Source organism: Nelumbo lutea, chromosome 2, assembly GCF_056320005.1.
Source record: "Nelumbo lutea isolate HS-2025 chromosome 2, American lotus-T2T, whole genome shotgun sequence".
Taxonomy (NCBI): Eukaryota; Viridiplantae; Streptophyta; class Magnoliopsida; order Proteales; family Nelumbonaceae; genus Nelumbo; species Nelumbo lutea.
The window spans coordinates 24,828,603-24,853,153 of NC_142685.1; the positions used below are offsets into that span (position 1 = coordinate 24,828,603).

General features: G+C 37.8%; 2 protein-coding genes across 7 annotated transcripts; both read right to left on the reverse strand.

The window, feature by feature from the left end:
- Positions 1-921: 921 nt before the first annotated feature.
- Positions 922-8,001, reverse strand: LOC148869277 (pleiotropic drug resistance protein 1-like). Of its 4 annotated transcripts, none has more exons than XM_088970689.1 (24): positions 7,483-8,001; positions 7,248-7,368; positions 7,041-7,129; positions 6,847-6,931; positions 6,545-6,704; positions 6,386-6,462; positions 6,150-6,200; positions 5,970-6,060; positions 5,575-5,876; positions 5,193-5,474; positions 4,793-5,109; positions 4,533-4,693; positions 4,346-4,449; positions 4,075-4,231; positions 3,889-3,996; positions 3,639-3,802; positions 3,192-3,524; positions 2,806-3,096; positions 2,633-2,716; positions 2,397-2,530; positions 2,071-2,298; positions 1,803-1,974; positions 1,446-1,700; positions 922-1,357 (listed from the first exon to the last, which is right to left on the reverse strand). In XM_088970689.1, exons 1-24 carry the CDS (start codon positions 7,809-7,811, stop codon positions 1,100-1,102), a joined length of 4,353 nt encoding a protein of 1,450 aa, XP_088826815.1. In that variant the 5' UTR covers positions 7,812-8,001; the 3' UTR covers positions 922-1,099. The 4 variants fall into 4 exon arrangements, with proteins under 4 accessions (XP_088826815.1, XP_088826816.1, XP_088826814.1 ...); XM_088970690.1 differs by having other exon boundaries at positions 3,639-3,796; positions 7,483-7,930; XM_088970688.1 differs by having other exon boundaries at positions 3,639-3,796; positions 3,871-3,996; positions 7,483-7,930.
- Positions 8,002-12,822: 4,821 nt separating this feature from the next.
- LOC148869278 (pleiotropic drug resistance protein 1-like) lies at positions 12,823-20,182 on the reverse strand. 3 transcript variants are annotated; one of them, XM_088970684.1, is made up of 24 exons: positions 19,590-20,182; positions 19,356-19,476; positions 19,179-19,267; positions 19,000-19,084; positions 18,714-18,873; positions 18,554-18,630; positions 18,276-18,329; positions 18,096-18,186; positions 17,687-17,988; positions 17,305-17,586; positions 16,906-17,222; positions 16,635-16,795; positions 16,440-16,543; positions 16,173-16,329; positions 15,969-16,094; positions 15,737-15,900; positions 15,171-15,503; positions 14,787-15,077; positions 14,602-14,685; positions 14,378-14,511; positions 14,051-14,278; positions 13,775-13,946; positions 13,410-13,664; positions 12,823-13,335 (listed from the first exon to the last, which is right to left on the reverse strand). In XM_088970684.1, exons 1-24 carry the CDS (start codon positions 19,916-19,918, stop codon positions 13,078-13,080), a joined length of 4,374 nt encoding a protein of 1,457 aa, XP_088826810.1. In that variant the 5' UTR covers positions 19,919-20,182; the 3' UTR covers positions 12,823-13,077. The 3 variants fall into 3 exon arrangements, with proteins under 3 accessions (XP_088826810.1, XP_088826811.1, XP_088826812.1); XM_088970685.1 differs by having other exon boundaries at positions 15,737-15,894; positions 19,590-20,086; XM_088970686.1 differs by lacking the exons at positions 18,714-18,873; positions 19,000-19,084; positions 19,179-19,267; positions 19,356-19,476; positions 19,590-20,182 and having other exon boundaries at positions 18,276-18,392.
- Between the last annotated feature and the right edge of the window lie 4,369 nt (positions 20,183-24,551).

A 24,551-nucleotide genomic window follows, 5' to 3' on the forward strand; every position in this document is an offset into this window, starting at 1 on the left:
ACAAAGAAAATACAAAAATATTTCCATCACTACCTTGCAGCCGACCTTCCAAATAAGCCATATAACTACAGAACAACGAGCCAATGTTGAAAGAAACTGAACAGAAATGGGGTCATCCATTTGAATTAATTGAACCCAGAAGCACCAACTACTTCACAAGCTCTCAATCAGGATGGGCCTCAACGTGAAACTCTCTGCCAACAACATTTCAACAGTAAGGGGTCGTTTGATAATGGCTCAAGTTGGTGATATGAAAGACTTATTGTTTTGTCTTATATATATACCCAAGCCCAAACCAGTGGTTCAGTCGTCTGGGTCAATGGAAAAATCCATGATTATAAAAATTCAAAAATTAAAATAATACAAAAAACTGGTAACCCATTGAAAAGGCCGGACGGGTCGGTTCAACTGTCTTGGTCAATGGGTCACAGACCAAGTCCACAAATTTTTGTAACATATGTAGCTGGTTAGAGGTTAACCCAAACCAGAATTGTGACCGGGTCACCGATCCAACTGGATGAGTCAGCGATGGATTGAAATGAAACTGGAATTAACTGGTGTTAACAAGTTTCTTTATTGTATAAACAAATAAAGGTGAACCATCACTTAGAAGCTGTTTTTTCTTTTCTTTAATTTTTTCTTCTTGACATGGGTTAATTTATTTGGTGGGAATGATTCATTGGGGAGTCTTGATCTCCCAAGTTATTAAGAGGGCACTTACACAACATATCCTGCTAGCTATATAGCTAAAACTTGAGCCTTGGATCTACCAATCTACCACAGTGGAACACTGAGCGTAGCTTCCTCTGGTGCTTGAAAACCAGATCAAAGATGAAATTGATGCAAGGGTTGGGTTCACCGTCACCCCCAGTTATTGTGATAGAACCTTATTATAAGATGATCACTAGAGAAGATGCTTGGTTTTTATTGCAACCCAACTACTATTCAGAATGCTCATTAAAAAAAAGGATGTCTTTAGTTCGCCTAATATTGGATACATAGGGTATACATACTAAGAAAAGAAAAATGCGTGTAATTCTAACAGCTGATTACTCACTTCAATCCTGTTTGTTTCCTCTAACTGTTATTGTAAAACCTCTTATCTTGTTTGGAAATTAAATGCTCTAATTGAAAAGGCAAAGATGAAACCAAAGAGCACAGTAAATCCAACGATCACAACAGCAACAACTCCAATAAAATCATGTCTGAATCCAAAATAACTTCTCAAAAATTCTTCCACTGTCTCTCCTGATTCAAGCTTCTCTTGTACATCTCCGAACTGTGATACAACCAGTCCGTACAAGGTCCAGGAAAATGGGCTTGCCCAATAGTACCATCTCCACCATATAGGAATCCTCTGCAGACAGCCAACAAAAAAAAAAAAAAAAAGAATTAGTCTTTGTTGCCTCAATGCTGTGGCATAAATAAGATTGATCAGAACATACTGTTCGTGGAACTATAAATCCAGAGAAGATGTTCCATATGGATTGGAATGCTGTGCAAACTATTGCAGCAATGTTATGGTTGGGAGTCACGGCCACTGTCATCATCCCGTAAAAGGTGAAGTATAACAATGTGACGTACATGAAGAAGAGATACCAAAAGAATTTGTCCACTGTCCATTCAAAACCAATCATGGAATACACTATAACTCCATATATTAAAGTCTGCAAGAAGATATGTGGAACCTCTACCATAACCTGAACTACAAACCAGGATATTTTGTGAGAAATACAAAAACAACTGTGTTTTCATTTAGGAAATCTTCCTAGTTAATCTCTCAATAAAGTCAAAGATATTACCTGTCCAAATGCATATGGAAAAGCTGAATACATTCCAGCCGCTTGCTCTCTGTAAAAAACTGTTCGTTCAATTGCCACAATTGGTTGCACAGATGTGCAATTTTGTACCCCAAGGAACAAAGCAGCAGAATACATAGACCCCATTGCATTAAAAAGATCTTGTTGTTTCTTCCTGCATTTTTTCAATATTGAAATTAAATTCAGAAGGGATATGGGAATAAAGAGTGTAAGTTTGGGGGTTTCTACAATTTTCCTGAATGACAATTACCTTCTGGATCCAAGATCCCAGAATATAGTCCCATACATAAGAGCTATAAAGGTTGTGAAAAGCAGCCTTACAGCTGTGTATGGTGGGTTTCTCCAATATGAATAATATTGTTTCCACAGACAAGCCACGGATTGGGTGAAGAATGACTGTGAGTATCGTGTGGGGAAGTAAAGATCTCTTGAACCAGGAGAAGGTGTATTTAGTTCATTGATCAGTGCTTTGTTTCTCCTGAAGCATCCACCATGGACTAGTAAGATTTAGAAATACAGAAATACTTCAAGTGTAAAATAAGGAATGAGGGACAGATAATTTAGAAACGAACCAACCTATAAAGTTCAGAGTTTTTGTATGTATCAGTGAAATTGACCCCTAGAGCTGCTTCCTGTTCTGTGGTAGTCACCTCCAGCATCCATGTTGCTGGATTATAGCCTTCTTTTATTTTATTGACTCCTGGGATACCCTTGATAAAAGAAAAAATAAAAGAAAAAAATTGTATGATGTAAGACTGGAAATTCTATGTAGAATAATTACCTACCTACAGCCTTCTCTTTGCTTGTCTCACCTCAAAATATTTGATTAGATGACAAGAATGGCGTCCCAATTGTCCCATATATATTTCTTCTCCTCCTTGCTTCAATAGAAGAAGCTGTTTTTCCAACATTAAAGGCTTTAATTTGTAAATATTAGTTAAATCATTAATAGCCTGATGATTCTTGAATACTAAACATGTATCACCTCATCAAAGGCATCAAAGATGTCAATGCTTGGCTGGTGGATTGTGCAGACTACTGTTCGTCCTGTGTCCACTGTGTTCCTTACTGTTCTCATCACTATAGCTGCCGCCCTTGCATCAAGTCCAGTGGTTGGCTCATCCATGAATATTATAGATGGATTTGCGACGAGCTCAACTGCTATTGTAAGCCTCTTGCGCTGCTCGATTGAGAGACCGTTCACACCAGGCAAGCCAACCAGAGCTTCCCTTAGCGAGGTCAACTCCACAAGCTCCATTACTTCTTCAATAAACATCTAGTTTCATCAGTTAGTTTTACCAATCAGTAAAATCCCAAGTAGGCCTGAACAAACAAACATAAGAGAAGGATTAAGATTTCAAATCCACCAACCTCTCCGGTGGCAGACTTGACCTCAGAAGGTAATCGAAGCCAAGCAGAAAAGAGTAGGGCCTCATAGACTGTAACATGAGGAGAGTGGATGTCATCCTGCTCACAGTATCCAGATATACGGGCAAATGTTTCCTGTTTCTTTGGGTATCCTGATATAGTGATGCATCCCTCAATATATCCACCGGTTTTCCTCCCAGCCAAGACATCCATTAGAGTGGTCTTACCAGCACCACTGATACCCATAAGAGCTGTAAGGACTCCTGGCCTGAAAGCTCCACTCACTCCCTTAAGAAGCTCTAGGCGATCTTCTGGAACACCTTGTGCTTTGAGTTCCTGTGTTTACAGATTTCACAAGTAATCATTGATATTATCAAATAAACTATATAAAAAGAAAAAACCCTTCCTTCTCATAAACAAAGTTGCCTCTTTTATCATGTTCTCAAATACCTGTGGCATGTCAACAGAATATCTAATTTCATCAAAGATGATGGAAAGAGGTTGAAACGGAAGAACCATTCCCCGTTTTCTGTTCTGATTGCTATTGAAAGCATCTGTCCTTCCGGGTAAAATGCTAGATGGCATACTTCTCATTTCGTTACCTTCCTCTGCATCTTTGTAAAACCAGTAAATTCAGACCCACAAAGTAGAGCATAGATAGAAAATCAATAAGTTCAAACACCTGTAGATGAGGTCTGACCAGCAGAGTTCTTTCCTCTTGATGATAGCTTGATAAATTCTCCGGTTCTGTTAGCCCATTTCTCATTCAAGCTCTCCTCAGATATAATTGGCTGAGGTTTTCCAAATGCTGCAGTGATTTGATTCAATTTTTAGCACAATATGTATCATTATTGAAAACAAAACAAGGCAGCAATAGCATACTCACGATTAAGATAAGAGAGAGCCAAAGTGAAGAGAAAATTGAATAGGAACATGTATCCCACCAATACCCCCACTCCAAGCCAATACCAGTATGCCTTAGGGAAGATGCCACGAGACTTCAAGACCATCACTCCTAGTGGCTCTGTAGAATTGGGAGGAACCTGTAGCAATGAAATAAAATTTATACCATAGCTAACCTCAGAGAAGGGTTCTCTTCCTTTTTTTTTTTTTGATTTGTTTTCTTTTTCATGTCATTTCCAAAGAAACCTACTTACATGGCTCCAACTGTTCCCAAGGAACTCATTCACTGCTATTGCATTTTGCCCATACATCAGAGGTGATATCCAATAACCCCATATCCACCATTTCTTCACATCCTCTGTAGAAAAGATTAGGAAAGAATTGAACCTCAGACCCCGAAGAGAGAATGATGAAATTTATCTATTGGAATTAATGTTGTACCTCGTGATAGGATAAATCCACCCAAAACCATAAGTACAAGTAATGAGAAGGCCCCAAATGTGTTTGCAACAATCATGTTTCTTCCCACTGCCCCAATAAATCGGAAAAGTCCAGAAGCCATCTGGTTAACACAAAGCAGTAGAAGGTACTGTTTGAAAAACCTGCAATAGAAACATTTTTCTTTAGTAATGAACTGTAAAAGACAAAGTAAAAGGCGGCTTTGATGAAAGACACCATAATATGTTTTCAATAGTCTTTACCTTCCCGCATTTGGATCAAAGCCTATGACATAATAAGTCATGAACACCCAAACTGCAACTTCAATAAACATGTATGGGATCTTGAGGATCCATGTGGGCAGTGCATATGCCCATGAAGGGTAGAAGAGAAGGTCTCTTTGCTTGTAAAACACAGGAAGCTTAACTATTGTCAAGGTAAGCTCTGAGTATCCGTTAAACATAATCATCAGGAGAGTGAAAAAGAGTGCACCAACGTAAATCCCACCATCAATTACTGAATCTCGGTGCATCTTAACACGTAGGAACATTGTCATTGTAATGAATCCCATAATTGTAAGCTGAAACAAGAGGTTAAAAAAAATTAAATCACAAATATGAACTAGGCATTCTTAATCAATAGTTCCTAAATCCCATTACCCACTTGTGTCATCTTGAAAATGTAGACAAAGGAGTTCCTCTTCATTAGCAAGAGCTCTCTTGAGATGCAAGCTTTCAATAGTTCCTTCTTGCTAACACCATACTTCTTAGTTGTTAAAGCAGCTGGGTGGCTCTTGGTTTTTTCAAATGGGTTAGCAAGTTCATCTCCTAATTTCAAGCCAACATGGAATGACTGGAATGCCTCTGCAAATTCCTTGACAGGGATGAACCTATAAGGCTCATCTTTACGTGCCCAGTACTGTTCCTGATCCTTCCATGATGTTACCTATCAAATGCAAGCTGTTGTCAGTCCTGGCTTTACTAAGGGATGCAGTGGGAGAAGAAACATATGGGATTAAAGAAATGGATTTTGAAGCTATACTGACTTCTTGCAAGAAGTCTGCGACTCCTTTCCTCTCAGGACATTTGAAACCCATTGATTCAAAGAATTCCAGCACATTTTCACAGGGGCCCTGGTACACAATCTGCCCTTCCGAAAGGAGAATAATGTCGTCAAAGAGTTCATAAGTCTCTGGTGCTGGCTGAAGGAGAGAGATTAGAGCAGTTCCATTGAGAATATGGACAGATTGCCTGAGCGAATTCAAAATCTGGAAAGTTGTCGAGCTGTCCAAACCAGTTGATATTTCATCCATGAATAATGCCCTTGCTGGTCCAACTAGCATCTCCCCTATCCATATTAATTGAGAACTTCAATTGGATTAACTCAATTCAAATTCACATGAAAAATGAAAATGGAAAATAATGAACTGGAATGTCCTGCCTGTTGTAACACGTTTCTTTTGTCCTCCAGAGATACCTCTGAACATTTCATCTCCCACAAGGGTATCAGCACAAATCTCAAGTCCCAAAATCTGCAATTTTAAGAGGAATAGGACAGAAGATATTCAATCTCATCTTCTATTCTAGGAACCTTGTTATCCATCACTGGTTTCATTTATACCTTTAGTATATAATCCGTGACTACATTGGCTTCCTGTCCTAGTGCAGCTGCCTGCAAGAGTACCCAAAAAAAAAAAAAGTCTCAACTTCAAGGAATAAATGCAGAAAACCTGTTTTGTCTCTGAATCAAAAGCAGCTGCAATCTACATAAAAACCTGTTTTTCCGTCAAACTATCAAGTTTTTCTCTTAAGAATAGGCCCCATGACAAACCATCTGAGGGTGCCTGGTTCAATTACCTTCATGAATATATCAATGTCAGGATCAGGTTTAATGTTTGCCTCCTTTTCTCTTCTCGAAAGCTCTACCAACATTTCTGAGGATTTATCCAAAAATTAATTAAAGGTATTATGGAAGTTCATGGATTGAATTCTCTAAGACAAAACTATTCAACTTACCATATCCGGTTCCAACACCCTGGCATCTTGCAGAAAAAGCCAAGGTTTCTCTCACTGTCATTTCCCCTATATGAAGATCATATTGACTGATGTAGGCTGCTGTCCTCTGTGGGACAAATTCATCCATTTCATGCCCGTTGTAAGTTACTCTCCCTGAAAACTGTAATAAGTAACTTGATTCAAATTTGAGCCAATTGATGAAAACCTTTCACTTTAAAAAGAACCAAAATAAATTTTTAAACCAATGGACTTAACAGGCAAAATTCTACATAGCATGTCACAAGGAGTGAATTCTTCCTTACTTTAAGATCGGGACCAAGCTTTCCTGCCAGGGCCAAAAGCAATGTAGTCTTTCCTGAGCCTGGGGGGCCTAAAAGGAGTGTCATTCTGTAATATTCACAGCAAGAAATGAGGAGTGAATACCATAAGGAGCCTAATTAGCTAAATACAACCCAGCTTTAATGTGATCATATTGAAACTGTGCTCTTCTTCTTACCTGCAGGGTTTGATTATTCCGCTCACATCATGAAGGATGGATAGGGGTTTCTTTCTACTTGGAAGAATATGGAGATAGTTCAAGAATTCCTGTGGTTTGAAGGAGATATTACTGTGCAAGTATTGTGGCGTGGATACAAAGATTACAGGCCAGAAGAAACTATACATGAATACATGGTGATCAAAATATTGAAAGCAGTTAACTCACCTCAAGCATGTTAACAGAGAAGTTGAAGATTGTTGGCAAAGCTCTGCTTCCAACATAAGTTTCTGCATCAACATTTAAATGCTCAAACCGGACTTCGATTTTGGGAATATCAAGTCCAACTCTGAGCACAACCAAGATTCAGAGAAAGTAACTCGGTAAGTATATTCAAGGGAAAAAAATTCAGTTCAGAAAGAAAAGGGAAAGGAAATGAAGAAAAAAGAAGAATCTCTAATACCTATCAATCCGATTTTTGAGCTTCAACAAAAACTTCTCATTATCCTCCTCTGCAACTCTCAACAACCTCTCTAATAGAATCTTCTTCTCCTGTAAGCCGAGACTCTCAATATCAATTTGCTTGGTCTCACCCCCAACTCCAGACAATAGACCTTTCCTTATACGGTTATAAGTGGGCAGTTTCTGAAGAGCAGCCCACTTCAAAGCTTCTTCGTCATCATCATGGCGGGACGACCTCTGGAAGACGTCGTCGATTATACTGTTCCTCCAAATAGAAGAGCTATCAATACGTAAATTACTACCAACTCTGTTACAATCACTACTTTCCATTACGCCACCCAAAACTACCCAACTTCCTGAAACCCACCAGGAACCCAATAGAACCCAGAAATATAAATGCTGAAATCTAGAAGTTCTAAGAGTTTGTCCACGTGAGGGAGATCTTTTTTGCAGATGAAACGAAAAAAAAAAGAAGCAAACATAAATCAAGTGGGAGTGTGGGACTCAACAGCTAGTATGCAGAACACTGTTCATTCTGTAACACTGTATGTTCCGGGATGGGCTGGTGACACAACCTCTTTGGCATGCGTGCCACCTTATGACACCTGGTCCCACTGGGTCCCACGAACTTAGAAGATGAGGTTGCTTCCGTCATTCCGTGGCATAAACTCTTGTAGAGTCTAGAGTGTTTTTCGCATACTAGTATATGACATATATGAATTCCATGCAAGACTTCTGTGTCGATAGTTGGAAATGGAATTGACCTGCCACCAAATTCTGTTGGATTGTTTTGTTTGGGTAATTGAACGAGGAAAGGAAAACCCAGGAACCAGTGTATTATTGTTTGAAAATGTGAACCCACAACCCTTCTGATGTTTTCATTATCATCAACAAGACAACATGCATGTATTATTGGAAGGAGAGGAGGATGAATTGCACTCAAAGACGGCAAAAAATTCTTTGCCAACCTCTGAGTCTGATTCAAATACAGGTGAGACTACAGATTTTTTTTTTGGAAACTTCCTCTGCCAAACGGTTTAAAGTTGAATACAGATGAAGTTTCTTGAATGATATATGGAAAAGCTGGTTATGGTGCGGTGCTGAGGGATCATGCATCATGGCCGGCTCTGTCATAGCTGCTTCATTTGGACCATCTCTATATATGTCGTTGTGCTAGCAAGTCGATCAATTGAATGCTTCTTTTGGTTTTGTAAATAGATGTGCTAACAGCTAGGGTTGCTCATTATTGCCTAGCGAATTAAGAAGGGTCTCTAGCTAACAAAGTCTGGTGTCTATGCCCCCATGATATCTCTGTGTGGATCATGGATGCTGCATGCAGTGACTTAATTAGAACTTGATCTCTGGTTCTGTTATGCTATTATAATTAGGTGTTTACCAAAAAAACAAAGAATAAGGAGATCTGAAGAAAATGAATTGCATTAAGATCATTGGTTTAACTTGATTAGGATCTTGGGGATTAAGTAAATAGAGATCACTTTTCAGGGATTATCATTTCTGTTTGTATTTCCACAAGATGATCCCAACACCAAAACAGAAGGAAAAAGGAGAAAAAAAGGTTTAGTCCACATGGTCCTAGACTCCTTAGCTGTGAGGTTTCTGATGAGAGTGCTGTAGAAGGTTTTTTTTGGTAATCATTTTAGAAGGGTTAATCAAATTTCTTTAATGCTTTTATTGAATTATCTAGAACCTCCTTGACTTCATTAATATTTCTTAATACATATTGCACTATTCAGGCATTTTAGTACATCCAAAATAGTGAAATATCCTTTAAATAACAGATTTTCTATAAATGAACAAAATGACACTAACCTACGTATAAGAGATCAATTGAAATGGCAAATTTTATGCGCATGACGACGGCATATCAGTGTCAGGTATTGGTGCATTAAATCATGACCAATGTTCAGATATCTTTGCAACTACTAGATAAATCAAATTAAAAATTGGGTCTGGACATATACCAATAAATGGACAAATCAATGTGCTTCACTGCTTCCATATTATTATTATAATATGTGAGTGCGATTTTGGATGACACAATGTTCAATCAGGAATACTTTCTCAAGCTTGGGAGACTATCTTCTTCTTGAATCCCCTTTCTACAACAACAAACTCTTCAATTTTTTGCTCCTTGAACTTCCCTTAGTAGTGGGTTACTTAATACCTAAAAATAACAACTAAAATGAAGCTCCTGCAGCCAATCATAATCCAATAGGATACGAGTTGAGTAGGACTAGCTTGTTCAAATAAGTTATAAATATATAAGAAATATAAACTTGCATAGGAGTCTAAAACATATACATATCATACAACAATTTTATTAATAATACGTCAACAAATGTTTTGAGCTTCTTATTTTTATTGTTTTGTTTTATTAAGAAAAAAGAGAAAGGAATTTATTGATAAAAAACCAAGGGGGACATGAACCTTACCCCTTAAATCTAGTACAAAAGAATAGAAAACTTGTATAAAATAAAAAAAGAAATGTAAATTTAACAAACATATAAAGGATAATAGCCTTTATTTGGCCTTGAAGATTTAGGCACTGGAGCTAGAGGCTTGTTTAGATCTTGATCCTTTTTGGATTCACAACCCATCTTCTTCCTTTGAACAATATGAAACTTTGATCAACACCATTATCCTCTGCTTCACACTTGTCAGGTCCCTCAACATTCCCAATACCTGAATCCCCATATATATATATATGGGATTAGAATCTATTATTCTCATTCATCACTAGATTGGGATTAGAATCTATCAAAATAACGCTCGTACCTAAGGGCATCATTAGTCTTCTCTTCTTTAAAACTTGTTGTTTATCCTTGTTTTATATACAATCCTGCATGCAGTGGTATGCCCAACCTTGTAGCATTTTAATTTTCAAAGTATGGTGGTAGGGCTTCATAGACTATCTACTACTGAAGATCAAGTTCAATACAAACCCTAGCCTGCATAGACTGAGAAAGAGTAATGGTAGTAGCTTGATCAAACTTGAGGATTGGACCAGCCATCTAAGTAATCAATCCCTCCACATAAAAAATTCATAGGAAAATATGGAAAACTAATCCAAACTGGAAATATAGATGATTCTTATCTTGAAGGCTTCTCTCAACCAAATTAAGCTTGAGAAATTCTTCCTCCTCCACAAAAAACGAATCAAGATGTGCTTGGTGTCCAACATTAATTGTGACCCAAATCTTATTCTTTAGTAGAATTAAAGGATTTGCAAATAAAATCCTACATCAATTAATTCTAGCAATAAGGGTCAGCCACTGTCGCAATTCCTCTTCTAGGAAATTAAAACGACAACAAGTTCTCTCTGCTTGAGTGTTGCATTAACAACAAGAACATGGAGAGAAGGTTTTTCTAGAGGGATGAGCTTTGAAAGTATGGAGGCAAAAGTGGTTTAATTTCCGTGCCGGAGGATCCTCATTGGGATTCTCCTTCACATTAAATTGTTATCATATCAATCCCCATTGGGATTCTCCTTGTTATCATATCAATGGATTTGATACATCATTGATAAATCCATCTTATATTTCTTCCTTACTATGAAAAACATTTAGAATATATAAAATAAATAAAGGGCTGCCGATTGCACGAGGCTCCCGCCAATGTAGGGTTTGGGGAGGGATAGATGAGTGCAATCTTATCCCTGCACATATATAGAGGTTGTTTTGTGTTTTCAAATTAGAATATATAAAATAAATGATCTTTTATTTTTCAAAGTTTCCCTAATAACTAAGAAAAATTTTCATTTTTGGCACAAGCTTTCATTAGACCAATGAGTATAAAAGATCATTGATAGATCCATTTATAATTCTTTCCTGCAATGAAAATCGTTTAAAACATATAAAAATCATTTATAATTTTTTAATAATTTTCCATAAGTTGTTGGGACACCCTATAGAAATTGTCAAAAAAATCAAAAATAAATCAGCATTTTTCCATATGCATGACTACGGCATAAATTGTATTGTTTTCATCAGGTTCCACATATCCACACCATTGGATACCTATATGATGATACTCCCCATATCAGGTGATGGTGTGGATATTTTAAACCTTGAATAAAACATGTTCATTGCATGGGTACTGACTAATAAATAAATAAATACAAGGAAAATGAATAAGAAAACAAAAGAGTTTGGGTCGCTGCTACAAATGGTGACGGTAGTGTGTTTTGGTTAAGTTTTCAATCACCCAGCTTTAGCAACTGGAACCATGATTTAGTTTTTAAAGTCTCTCTCTCTCTCTCTCACTACTCAAAGAAGCTTCTTAATGTTTGAATAAGGTTCTAGGTAGAAGTCTAGAAGACCCATTAATTAATTAAAGCTTGCTTTTGGAGGAAAAGAAAGAAGATTTATCTCAACAAAGGGTTTTTGAAATATTTAAAAAAGCCGTATGATGTCACATCTCACATGCAACAGAAAGTGAACGATAACTAATGGAGGGGTAGTATAGGTTTTAAAACTTTAAGGGTATTTAAGTAATTGTCCATACTTCAGGATGGGGTGCTCTGCTCGCCTTTCATCAACAGCAGAAAGCCCTAGTTTCCTACTTCCTAGTTAGTAAAACAAAAATAAACACTCCCATTTCCCATCCTCTGTCTCAGACAAGAACCATTAATATAACCATTACAGTACGTATTAAATGCAATAATGCACATATTAATTTCTTTTTTTTTTGAGGGCCCACTACCATATTCCTTATTTTATGTACAACGCACATCCCCTCTCTCTCTCTCTCTCTCTCTCTTGGGATTTGGGAAGGAAGAGTTGATGATGTATTGCAGTGTTTGAGCTGCACGCTTTCGTTTTAAAATTTTAAACTAATGGAAGGATTGTTGAACTAGGAAAAAGGTTCTTAAGCTTCTAGAAGGATTGTTGACCAATAAAAATGTTCTAGGACTAGGAGGACTCAACCAAGTATGGAAAAAACGGTGCTTCTACAAGGAAGACCACCCTCCTCTACGTCTTCTTCAGCTAGCTCCTAGCTGCTAGCCCCTCCTTTTTCTTGGCAATTAGGCACCGTTTAATAACAGCTAAAGCGGCTGAATAATGAATCATTGCTTTCCAATATTTTATTGTTTTTTTCTGTTAAAAACCGTTATTCAATTCTGTCATTCAGCTTAATTTGCAGTGAAAAAATTCAGCTATTTCAGCCAATGACCCGGTAATTGAGATGATTACTTGATATCACTCAAAAAAAGTAGGCGTCAGTAGACGGATCAACCTCTTGGCTGGGTTTTAGAACATTGGGCTGAATGGAAAACTTAAGGCGCTTGGACAGAATTCTTTTCATGGGGGACTATGGAACGTGCTCAGTAATGTAATCCCAGTAGAGACAAATGAAAATTTGTTTGCTTACATTTACAATACTATCTCTTGACTCACACATCTCTCTCTCTCTCTCTCTCTCTCTCTCTCTCTCTCTCTCTCTCTTTCTCTAAACCTCCTTCCAATAAACCAGGACTTTATTGGAATCTCGTCATGTCCTCACCAAGCTTGGATCAATAGCAGCAATCAATCACTTCATTCCTGTTTTGCTCCTCTTGACTCTTATGTAAAACCTCCTATCTTTTTTGGAAGTTAAATGCTCTAATTGAAAAGGCAAAGATGAAACCAAAGAGCACAGTAAATCCAACGACCACAACAGCAACAACTCCAATAAAATCATGTCTGAATCCAAAATAACTCCTCAAAAATTCTTCCACTGTCTCCCCTGAATCAAGCTTTTCTTCTACATCTCCGAACTGCGATGCAACCAGTCCATACAAGGTCCAAGAGACTGGGCACACCCAATAGTACCATCTCCACCATATAGGAATCCTCTGCAGTCCAACAGAAAAGAATTAGTCTTTGTTACCTCAATGGTGTGGCATAAATAAGATTAATCAGAACGTACTGGTCGTGGAACTATAAATCCAGAGAAAAGGTTCCATATGGCATAGAATGCTGTGGCAATTATTGCAGCAATGTTATGGTTGGGAGTCACGGCCACTGTCATCATCCCATAACAGGTGAAGTATAACAATGTCATGTACATGAAGAAGAGATGCCAAAAGAATTTGGCCACTGTCCATTCAAAACCAATCATGGAATACACTACAACTCCATATATTAAAGTCTGCAAGAAGATATATGGAACCTCTATCATAACCTGCACAACAAACAAGGATATTATGTGATAAATACAAAGACAACTATGTTTTCATTTGGGAAATCTTTATTGTTAATCTCTCGATAAAAAAAAAAAAGAAAAGTAATTACTTGTCCGAAAGCGTATGGCAAAGCTGAATACATTCCGGCGGCTCTCTCTCTGTAAAAAACTGTTCGTTCAATGGCCACAACTGGTTGCACAGATGAGGCATTTTGTATCCCAAGGAACAAAACAGCAGCATACATAGACCCCATTGCATTAAAAATATCTTGTTGTTTGCTCCTGCATTTTTCAACATTCAAAATAAATTCAGAAGGGATATGGAGATGAGAATGTAAGATTGGAGTTTTGGTTTATTTTCTACATTTTCCTTAAAAGAGAATTACCTTCTGGATCCAAGATCCCAGAATATAGTCCCAAACATAAGAGCTGTAAAGGTTGTGAAAAGCAGCCTTACAGCAGTGTATGGTGGGTTCCTCCAATATGAATAATGTTGTTTCCACAGACAAGCCATGCATTGGGTGAAGAAAGACTGTGAGTATCGAGTTGGGAAGTAAAGATCTCTTGAACCAGGAGCAGGTGTATTTAGTTCATTGATCAGTGCTTTGTTTCTCCTGAAGTATTCTCCATGGATTAGTAAGAATTAATAAGTGCAGCAATGATTTAAGTGTCAAATCAGGCATGAGGGTTAGATAATTTATAAGTGAACAAACCTATAAAGTTCAGAGCTTTTGTATACATCAGTGAAGTTGACCCCTAGAACTGCTTCCTGTGCTCTGGTAGTCACCTCCAGCATCCACGTTGCTGGATTACAGCCATCTTTTATTTTACTGACTCCTTGGATACCCTTGATGAAACAAGATTGTATGGTGTAAGACTGGAAATTCTCTATGGAAAATTTATCTATCTACAGCCTTCTTTCGGCTTAATGTCTCACCTCAAAATATTTGATTAGGTGACAAGAATGGCGTCCCAATGGTCCCACATATATTTCTTCTCCTCCTTGCTTCAACAGAAGTAGCTGTTCTTTCCAACATTGAAGGCATTTATTTATAAATATTGGTTAACTCATGTGTAGCCTACTGATTTTTTTTTTTTTTTTTTGAATTAAACATGTATCACCTCATCAAAGGCATCAAATATATCAATGCTTGGCTGGTGGATTGTGCACACTACTGTTCGTCCTGTATCCACTGTATTCCTCACTGTTCTCATCACTATGGCTGCTGCCCTTGCATCAAGCCCAGAGGTTGGCTCATCCATGAATATTATAGATGGATTTGCAACGAGCTCAACTGCTATTGTTAGCCTCTTGCGCTGCTCTGTCGAGAGACCATTCACACCAGGCAAGCCAACCAGAGCTTCTCTTAGTGAGGTCAGCTCCACAAGCTCCATGACTTCCTCAACAAACATCTAGTTTCATCAATTAGATCTACCAATTATTAAAACCAAGTAGGCCTGAACAAACAAACATAAGACAAGGATTAAGATTTCAAATGCACCAACCTCTCTGGTGGCAGACTTGACCTCAAGAGGTAATCGAAGCCAAGCAGAATAAAGAAGGGCCTCATAGACTGTAACATGAGGAGAGTGGATGTCATTCTGTTCACAGTATCCAGATATACGAGCAAATGTTCCCTGCTTCTTTGGGTATCCTGATATAGTGATGCATCCATCAATGTATCCACAGGTTTTCCTCCCAGCCAAGACATCCATCAGAGTGGTCTTACCAGCACCACTGACACCCATAAGAGCTGTAAGGACTCCTGGCCTGAAAGATCCACTCACTCCCTTAAGAAGCTCTAGCTGATCTTCTGGAACACCTTGTGCTTTGAGTTCCTGGGTGTACAGAATTATCAAGTAATCGTTGGTATTATCAAATAAACTAGAAAGAAAGAACCCTTCCTGTTCATAAGGCTTGATTTGGAAAGAGTACAAATACAAATATGTACAATGCAAATACAAAGTTTAGAAATGCAATTTACAAGGTTTTGTACTGTACGTATTTGTATTTGCTTTCTTCCCAAACTGAGCCTAAACAAAGTTGCCTCTGTTTTGAAGTCCTCAAATACCTGTGGCATGTCAACAGAATATCTAACTTCATCAAAGGTGATGGAAAGAGGTTGAAATGGAAGAACCATTCCCCGTTTTCTGTTCTGATTGCCATTGATAGTTTCTGTACTTGCAGGTGAAATGCCAGACGACATACTTCTCATTTCATTTTCTTCCTCTGCATCTTTGTAAAATCAATAAGTTCAGACCAACAAAGTAGAAGGTATATAGAAAATCAGTAGGCTCAATCACCTGTAGATGAGGTCTGACAAACAGAGCTCTTTTCTCTGGATGATAGCTTAATAAATTCTCCGGTTCTGTTAGCCCATTTCTCATTCAAGCTCTCCTCAGATACAACTGGCTGAGGTTTTCCAAATGCTGCAATGATTTGATCCAATTATTAGCACAAGATGTATAAACATTGAAAATAAAACAATGCAACAATATCATACTCACGATTAAGATAAGAGAGAGCCAAAGTGAAAAGAACATTGAATAGGAACATGTATCCCACCAATGCCCCCACTCCAAGCCAATACCAGTATGCTTTAGGGAAGATCCCACGAGACTTCAAGACTATCACTCCTAGTGGCTCTGTAGAATTGGGAGGAACCTATAGCATTTATATAGAATTCATACCATAGCTAATGTCAGAGAAGGCTTCTTTTCCTTATTTTTAATTTATTTTTCTTTTTCATTTCAATTCAAGAGCAACCCACTTACATGGCTCCAGCTATTCCCAAGGAACTCATTCACTGTTATTGCATTTTGCCCATACATCATAGGGGAGATCCAATAACCCCATTTCCACCATTTCTTTACATCCTCTGCACCAAAGAATCTTAGACTATAATTGAACCTAAGAAAGTAATCCAGAAGAGAGCATAACAAAATTTCTCTATTTGAATTATCTTGTACCTCGCGATACGACAAATCCCCCCATAACCAGAATTGCAAGTAATGAGAAGGACCCAAATGTGTTTGCAACAATCATGTCCCTTCCCACTGCCCCAATAAATCGGAAAAGCCCAGAAGCCATCTGGTTAACACCAAGCAGTAGAAGATACTGTTTGAAAAGCCTGCAACAGAAACGTTCTTGGAGTTATTTTCTGATGTAATGAACAATGGTAGGTAAAGTAAAAGATGACCTTGATGAAAGGCACCATAATGTGTTTTCAATATTCTTTACCTTCCTACATTTGGATCAAAGCCTATGACGTAATAAGTCATGAACACCCAAACTGCAACTTCAAAAAACGTGTATGGGATCTTCAGGATCCATGTGGGCAGTGAATATGCCCAAGAAGGGTAGAAGAGAAGGTCTCTTTGCTTGTAAAATACAGGAAGCTTCAATATTGTCAAGGCAAGCTCTGAGTATCCGTTAAACATAATCATCATGAGAGTGAAGAAGAGTGCACCTATGTAAATCCCACCATCAATTACTGAATCTCGGTGCATCTTAATCCGTAGGAATAGTGTCATTGCAATGAATCCGAGAATTGTAAGCTGAAACCACAGATTAAAACAATGAAATCACAAATATGAGCTAGGCATTCTCAACCAAAAGTTCCTAAATCCTATTACCCACTTGTGTCATCTTGAAAATGTAGACAAAGTAATTCCTCTTCATTAGCAAGAGCTCTCTTGAGATGCAAGCTTTCAATAGTTCCTTCTTGCTAACACCGTACTTCTTAGTTGTTAAAGAAGCTGGGTGGCTCTTGGTTTTGTCAAATGGATTAGCAAGCTCATCCCCTAATTTTAAGCCAACGTGGAATGACTGGAATGCCTCTGCAAATTCTTTGACAGGGATGAACCTATAAGGCTCATCTTTGCGTGCCCAATACTGTTCCTGATCCTTCCATGATGTTACCTATCAAATGCAAGCTGTTGTCAGTCCTGGCTTTACTAAGGGATGCAGTGGGAGAAGAAACATATGAGATTAAAGAAATGGATTTTGAAGCTATACTGACTTCTTGCAAGAAGTCTGCGACTCCTTTCCTCTCAGGACATTTGAAACCCATTGATTCAAAGAATTCCAGCACATTTTCACGGGGGCCCTGGTACACAATCTGTCCATCCGAAAGGAGAATAATGTCGTCGAAGAGTTCATAAGTCTCTGGTGCTGGCTGAAGGAGAGAGATTAGAGCAGTTCCATTAAGAATATGGATAGATTGCCTGAGTGAATTCAAAATCTGGAAAGTTGTTGAACTGTCCAATCCAGTTGATATCTCATCCATGAACAATGCCCTTGCTGGCCCAACTAGCATCTCCCCTATCCATATTAATTGAGAACTTCAATTGGATTAACTCAAATCAACTTCACATGAAGAATGAAAAATGAAAAGAAATGAAAAAAAAGGACTGTCTGGATTGTCCTACCTGTTGTAACACGCTTCTTTTGTCCGCCAGAGATTCCTCTAAACATTTCATCTCCCACAAGGGTATCAGCACAAATCTCGAGTCCCAAAATCTGCCATTTTAAGAGGGTTACGAAGGAAGATATTCAGTGTCATCTTCTATTCATGGAACCTTGCTATCCATGGATGGTTTCGTTGATACCTTTAGTATATAATCCGTGACCACACTGGCCTCCTGTCCTTCTAGTGCAGCCGCCTGCGAGAGTAACCAAAAAAGCCTCCACTTCAGGGACATCTAAGTGTAGAAACTAGTGTGCTCCTATTTCATATATTAGATTCAATCAATTAGTTGGTCACTAATCAAAAGCAGCTCCAGTGTGTGTCAAACTATCAATTCTTGATTTCTTTGTCTTAAACATAGACCCCATGAAGCCATGACAAACCATCTCAAGGTACCTGTTTCCAAGTAGCTTCTCTTACCTTCATGTAAATATCAATGTCAGGATCAGGTTTAATATTTGCTTCCTTTTCTCTTCGTGAAAGCTCTGCCAACATTTCTGCAGATTTATCGAAAAGTTAAATCTCAGGCGCCTTGGAAATCCTTGGGCTGAATTATATAAGCCCAAACTATTCAGCTTACCATAACCGTTTCCAACTCCCTGACATCTTGCAGAAAAAGCCAAGGTTTCTCTTACAGTCATTTCCCCTATATGAAGATCATATTGACTGATGTAGGCCGCTGTCCTCTGTGGGACAAATTCATTCATTTTGTGCCCGTTGTAAGTTACTCTCCCCGAAAACTGTAATCTCAGAAGTAGAGAACCCAAATCAGTTTTTAAACCAGTAGAGTAGATGTTTGACCAAATAAATAAAGAAAAACAGCCAAGATTCAACAAAGCATGCCACAAGGAGTGATTCTTCCTTACTTTAACATCTGAACCAAGCTTTCCTGCCAGGGCCAAAAGCAATGTAGTCTTTCCTGAGCCCGGGGGGCCTAAAAGGAGCGTCATTCTGTAATTTTCACACCAAGAAATGAGGCATGAGTATCATAAGGAGTCTAATTAACTAAACAGAACCAAAGTTTAAACCAATCAAGACTCCTTACCTGCAGGGCTTGATTATTCCGCTAACATCATGAAGGATTGATAGTGGTTTCTTTCTACTTGGAAGAATATGGAGATAGTTCAAGAATTCCTGTGGTTTTATTTTTGAAGGTGACATTACCATGCAAGTATATACACAAAAATACATGGTGATCAACATATTGAATGCAGTTACCCACCTCAAACATATTAACAGAGTAGTTGAAGATTGTTGGCAAAGCTCTGCTACCCACATAAGCTTCTGCATCAACATTTAAATGCTCAAACCGGACTTCGATTTTGGGAATATCAAGTCCAACTCTGAACATAAACCAAGAAGCAGAGGAAGTAACTGGGTAAGTGTATACGAAGGAATGAAATCCAGTTGACCAGCAAAGGAAAAGGAAAAGAAAAAGAAGAAGAGTCTGTAATACCTATCAATCCTGTTCTTGAGCTTCAACAGGAAATTCTCGTTATCCTCGTCTGCAATTTTCAACAACCTTTCCAGTAAAACTTTCTTCTCTTGTAAACTTAGACTCTCAATATCAATTTCTTTGGTCTCACCCCCTACTCGTGACAATAGACCTTTCCTTATACGGTTATAAGTAGGCAGTTTCTCAAGAGCAGCCCATTTCAAAGCTTCTTCGTCATCTTCATGCCGAGACGATCTCTGAAACACGTCGTCGACTATACTGTTCCTCCATATAGAAGAACTATCTATACGTAAACTACTACCGACTCTGTAAAGCTCACCACTCTCCATTCCGCTACCCAACACTGCCCAATTCCGTCAAACCCACCAAGATGGCAAGATCCTGATAAAACCCAGAAATATAAATGTTGAAATCTTGAATTTCTGAGAGTTGAAACAACTCAAACTCAGAGAAGGAAAACAGTCATAGATGAATTGTCTGTTAGTCGACAGGGAGTTAGAAAGCTATCAATGAATGCATGTGTATATATAGAATTGTCTGTTAGACCACTGAGAATTGAGATATTAAAAATTCGGTAAGATGCCCACGTTAATGTCCAATTTGCAGCCTTCATTGGCTTAAAAAAATCAGTTTTGCAGTTGTTTTGCAGTTGTTTTGTAATAAAATAATAATACGTCCTTGTACTGAAAATCAAATAAATTTATTTTTTCTGAGACTTTTGTACTTAAATTGGTAATAAAATTTGGGGTCATACTTGATAAAGGCAACTTTTGAGCCATAAAAATATTTTTTTTAATATAATATTTAAAATAGATTAATTTTTTTAAAAATATATCAAATAAGGGCAAAAATATTGTTCATCTTATTTTTCCTCCGAACCATCTCTCTCAAAATTAATAAATATTGATAATAGATCTCTACTTTGTTTTTCACCCTTGTAAAAAGAAATAATGAACATCCATAAGTTTTGATTCACACTTTCACATGCCTTGTATGCCGTACTAGTCCCCCTGATTGGAAAACTCGAACTAACAGCGTGCCCATCTTCAACACCTCCTTCAAACAATCAGTTATACACGTCTTAGGACACCTGAATCGGGACCCCGTCAACTTCAATCCTCTCATTTCCCCTGAAGTTCCCTTTGAATTGCTTAATCTGCAATACCCTTTTTTGATCGACACTTAACCAAAGCCCGGGTTCGTCGCAACTCACGTTGCAATCAATTGAGATGTCTCTGGTTTTGCCGGAGGTGGGCGGAGGCAACAGTAATGGCGCTGGTGGATGGTGGTCATTGAGGTTTGAGGGGCTGGGGTGGAAGCAAGATGGGAAAGAGCCAGAGTAATCAGATTTATTCGATGTTTTGGAGGAGGAAGAAGATAATTAGTGTTTTTGCCTTTATTTAAATATTTTAAAAAAGTTAACATATTTTAAAAATTATATTAAAATGATTATTTTTATTGATATTAGGGCCCAAAAGTTGCCCTTATCGGGTATAACCCCATAAGATTTAGGGAAAATTTCCAATCAGTACCCTATACTTTGGCTCGAGTGACAATTTGGTCCCCAAACTTCAAAATGTGACAATCCAGTACTCAAACTTTCAAAATGCGACAATCCAGTACCTGAACTTTCAAAATGTGACAATCCTCAGCCATTAAGTGACATTTGAAAAGTCAAAATGCCCTAAGAATGCCATCTAATTCTTTTTACCAACCATCCAAATGTTGACAAAAAATTGAGTCCCAAATCCTAACCTCTTTTACTCAAAAAAGTTGGTGACTATTTAGAAAAATCTAGAATTTGGGAATGTTCATTTTATTGTTAATGTTTGGATGGTTGATAAAGAGAATTAGATGACATTCGTAGGGCATTTTTGACTTTTCAAAGGTCACTTAACGACTGATTAACAAACTAGTTAACGGCAAGTACTGGATTGTCACTTTTGAAAGTTTGGATATTGGATTGTAACATTTTAAAGTTTGGGGACCAAATTGTCACTCGAGCCAAAGTACAGGGTATTGATAGGGAATTTTCCCTAAAATTTACTTCTTGATAAGTTGGTAAAAAAAGGGTAAATTTCTTAAACTACCCCTACTGTTTAGCTAATTAACTAAGTGAATCCTTACTGTTTGAAAATTGACTAACACTACCCCTACTGTTTCTGACAATTGACTAATACTTTCCTTACCATTAGCTCTCGCTAATAGAAAGACAAAAAAAGACTATTTTACCCCTACTATTTTCTGAGAACCAATGAATGAACCGTCACACCCTTCATCCTCTTTCTTCTTCAACAACGGAGTGCTCTGTAGAAAAAGCAGAGAATGAGTGAACCGAATAGGGGCGGCGGCGGCAACTCCCTCTGAACCCATCTCTCTTTTTCTATCTTCTTCCTCTGGATGACGGCAACGGCAACGGCAACCCCCTATGAAACCCCTCTCTCTTTCTCTCTCTTCTTCCTTTGGGCAACGGGGATGGCAGCGACAACCCCCTGTGAAACCCCTCTCTCTTTCTCTCTCTTCTTCCTCTAAGCGACGGTGATGGCAGCGGCAACCCCCTGTGAAACCCCTCTCTCTTTCTCTCTCTTCTTCCCTTAGGCGACGGTGATGGCAGCGGCAACCCCCTATGAAACCCCTCTCTCTTTCTCTCTCTCTCTCTCTTCTTCCTCTAGGCGACGGCAATGGCAACGGCAACCCCCTATGAAACCCCTCTCTCTTCTCTCTCTCTCTTCTTCCTCTAGGCGATGGCGATGGCAACGGCAACCCCCTGTGAAACCCCTCTCTCTTTCTCTCTCATCTTCCTTCGGGTAGCGGCACTCCATGTTCAGATCCGCCGCTGCAATGAGTTGCATTGATTGCAGCGGTGGCGGCGGTGACCCTTCTTCGAACAAAAACAGAGGTGAACCAGTGGCGATGAGTATAATTAGTCAATTGTCAAAAACAATAAGGGTAGTGTCATAATGGAGCATTAACAAATGTTAACGATATGGGTATAATTAGTCAATTGTCAAAAACAGTAAGAGTAGTGTCAGTCAATTTTAAAACAGTAAAAATACACTTAATTAATTAACTAAACCATAAAAGTAATTTAAAAATTTTATCTTAAAAACAGAAATAATCTTTTACACCCAAAGTTGATCAAAAATCTAGACTGCATGAATCTAAGCACAGCAAGGCTTCAAGTTGAAACGCACAAAAATGCATCGAACTCCACTACTTTTGCTTCTCAAAATTAATAATCGATTCATGAATCCTTATCTTTTAATTTTTATAGTGGGATTCCAACATTTAATACTTAATTTATTCTTGGAGTAACTTTTAGCTTTACTTTTATCCACGTGAGGGGGGTTTTGCGGATGAAAACAAAAAGCAACAGAAATCAAGTTGAACCCAACTGCCACAAGTAATTAATGACTCCATGCAATTCTTTGCGTTGAATTATTTAGGCTAGCTTATTTGGGTTATTGGGTAACTTAAGAGCGGAAAAGACTTCGATTAAAACCCCATGCTCAGATATCCGGATCGGGTCATCAACCCCAAAAAAATAAAAGGGAAAGGTTAACGGGTCAGAGGATCAATTTGGGTCGAAACGGATGTAGAACCGTAATGATCTAATATATATCTATATACTAATTATAAATTAAATATATTATATATTAGATTATATTTTATTATAACAAAAACTTTTTATTTTAGTTTCAATTTTGTATATTAAAAATTAAGATTTAAGGTAAAAAAAAAAAAGCATTTTTTGGTAAAAACAGTGGAACAAGGCACCTTCGACACCTTGGGAACATGTAAAAGTTTGCAGTTATGTGCTAAAAATTTTTCAAAAGCCGACTAATTTTCTAAAAGTGAGACCGATTCACCGATTTTCCTGTTTGATCAATCAGGTTGGCGGTTTTGGCCGATTTTTTACCCAATCTGGTTTTGGAGTATAACAAAACCGGCCAAGGGCCAGTCACGGTTCAACCAGTCCAACCAGTCACTCCGGTCCAGCTTTCTGTTAAAACCATCTTGAGTATTATGTGCTTGTTTGGTTCATAGGAATAGGGGCTTGGAATCGGAATCAGAATTGGCCGTTCCCCATTTGAAAGAATGGACATTCTCCCCTCTCTCTCTCGGGAATGACATTCCATTCCAATCAAAAGGATACTAAAGTAGATTAAGATTTAAGAATGCTTTTCAAGGATTTCCATTCCTGTTTATGTTTCTAGAAAAAAACAAAAAAAAAAAAAAAAGAATTCCAACATGGAAAAAGGTTTATAAATCATATATAATTATGGTACTAAATATTGCATTTTAGTTCACATGGTCACAGCTGTAAGGTTTGCGAGACCTAATTTTTTTTAATAAAAAACCTCACACCATCTGGACTAAAATGCAATAATATATGCCTTGAATTATAACATTTATTTCGCATTATTTACTAAGCATGTCCAGTGCTTCTTGGTAAAAGGGACACCCCATTTATTTTATTAAAATGGGAAATTATCTAAAACCTAACTCACTTTATTGATAATGTCCGACTTCTTCAACATGGTTCAAAGTATCAATACGTCTTTGTGTTTTAAATCATGTATTTTTTAAATTTCATTTATATATATCATTTAATAAATAATGTAAATGAGTTCCTGAAAATATTTTTAAATAAGTAAATTGGAATCCTGTCGATATAATATGATATGCCCGATACGAGATGCATCGATCAATGCTTTTAACCTTGGTTCTCAATATACAGCTGCAAAGGCTGTGAGGACCAATTTTGTCATTTGAAAATTACATTTATGTATGATATACAAAACGTTCTAATGGGAGGTTCCTTTGCTTCTGAGGTAGATATTTTCAATCTAATGAGGGATAGGTTTTACACAATTTCCTTATTAAAAAACAAATTAAAGAATAATGGAGTACTCTAATCAACAGAAAAAAAAAAAAAAAAAAAACCCTTAAATATGAGAA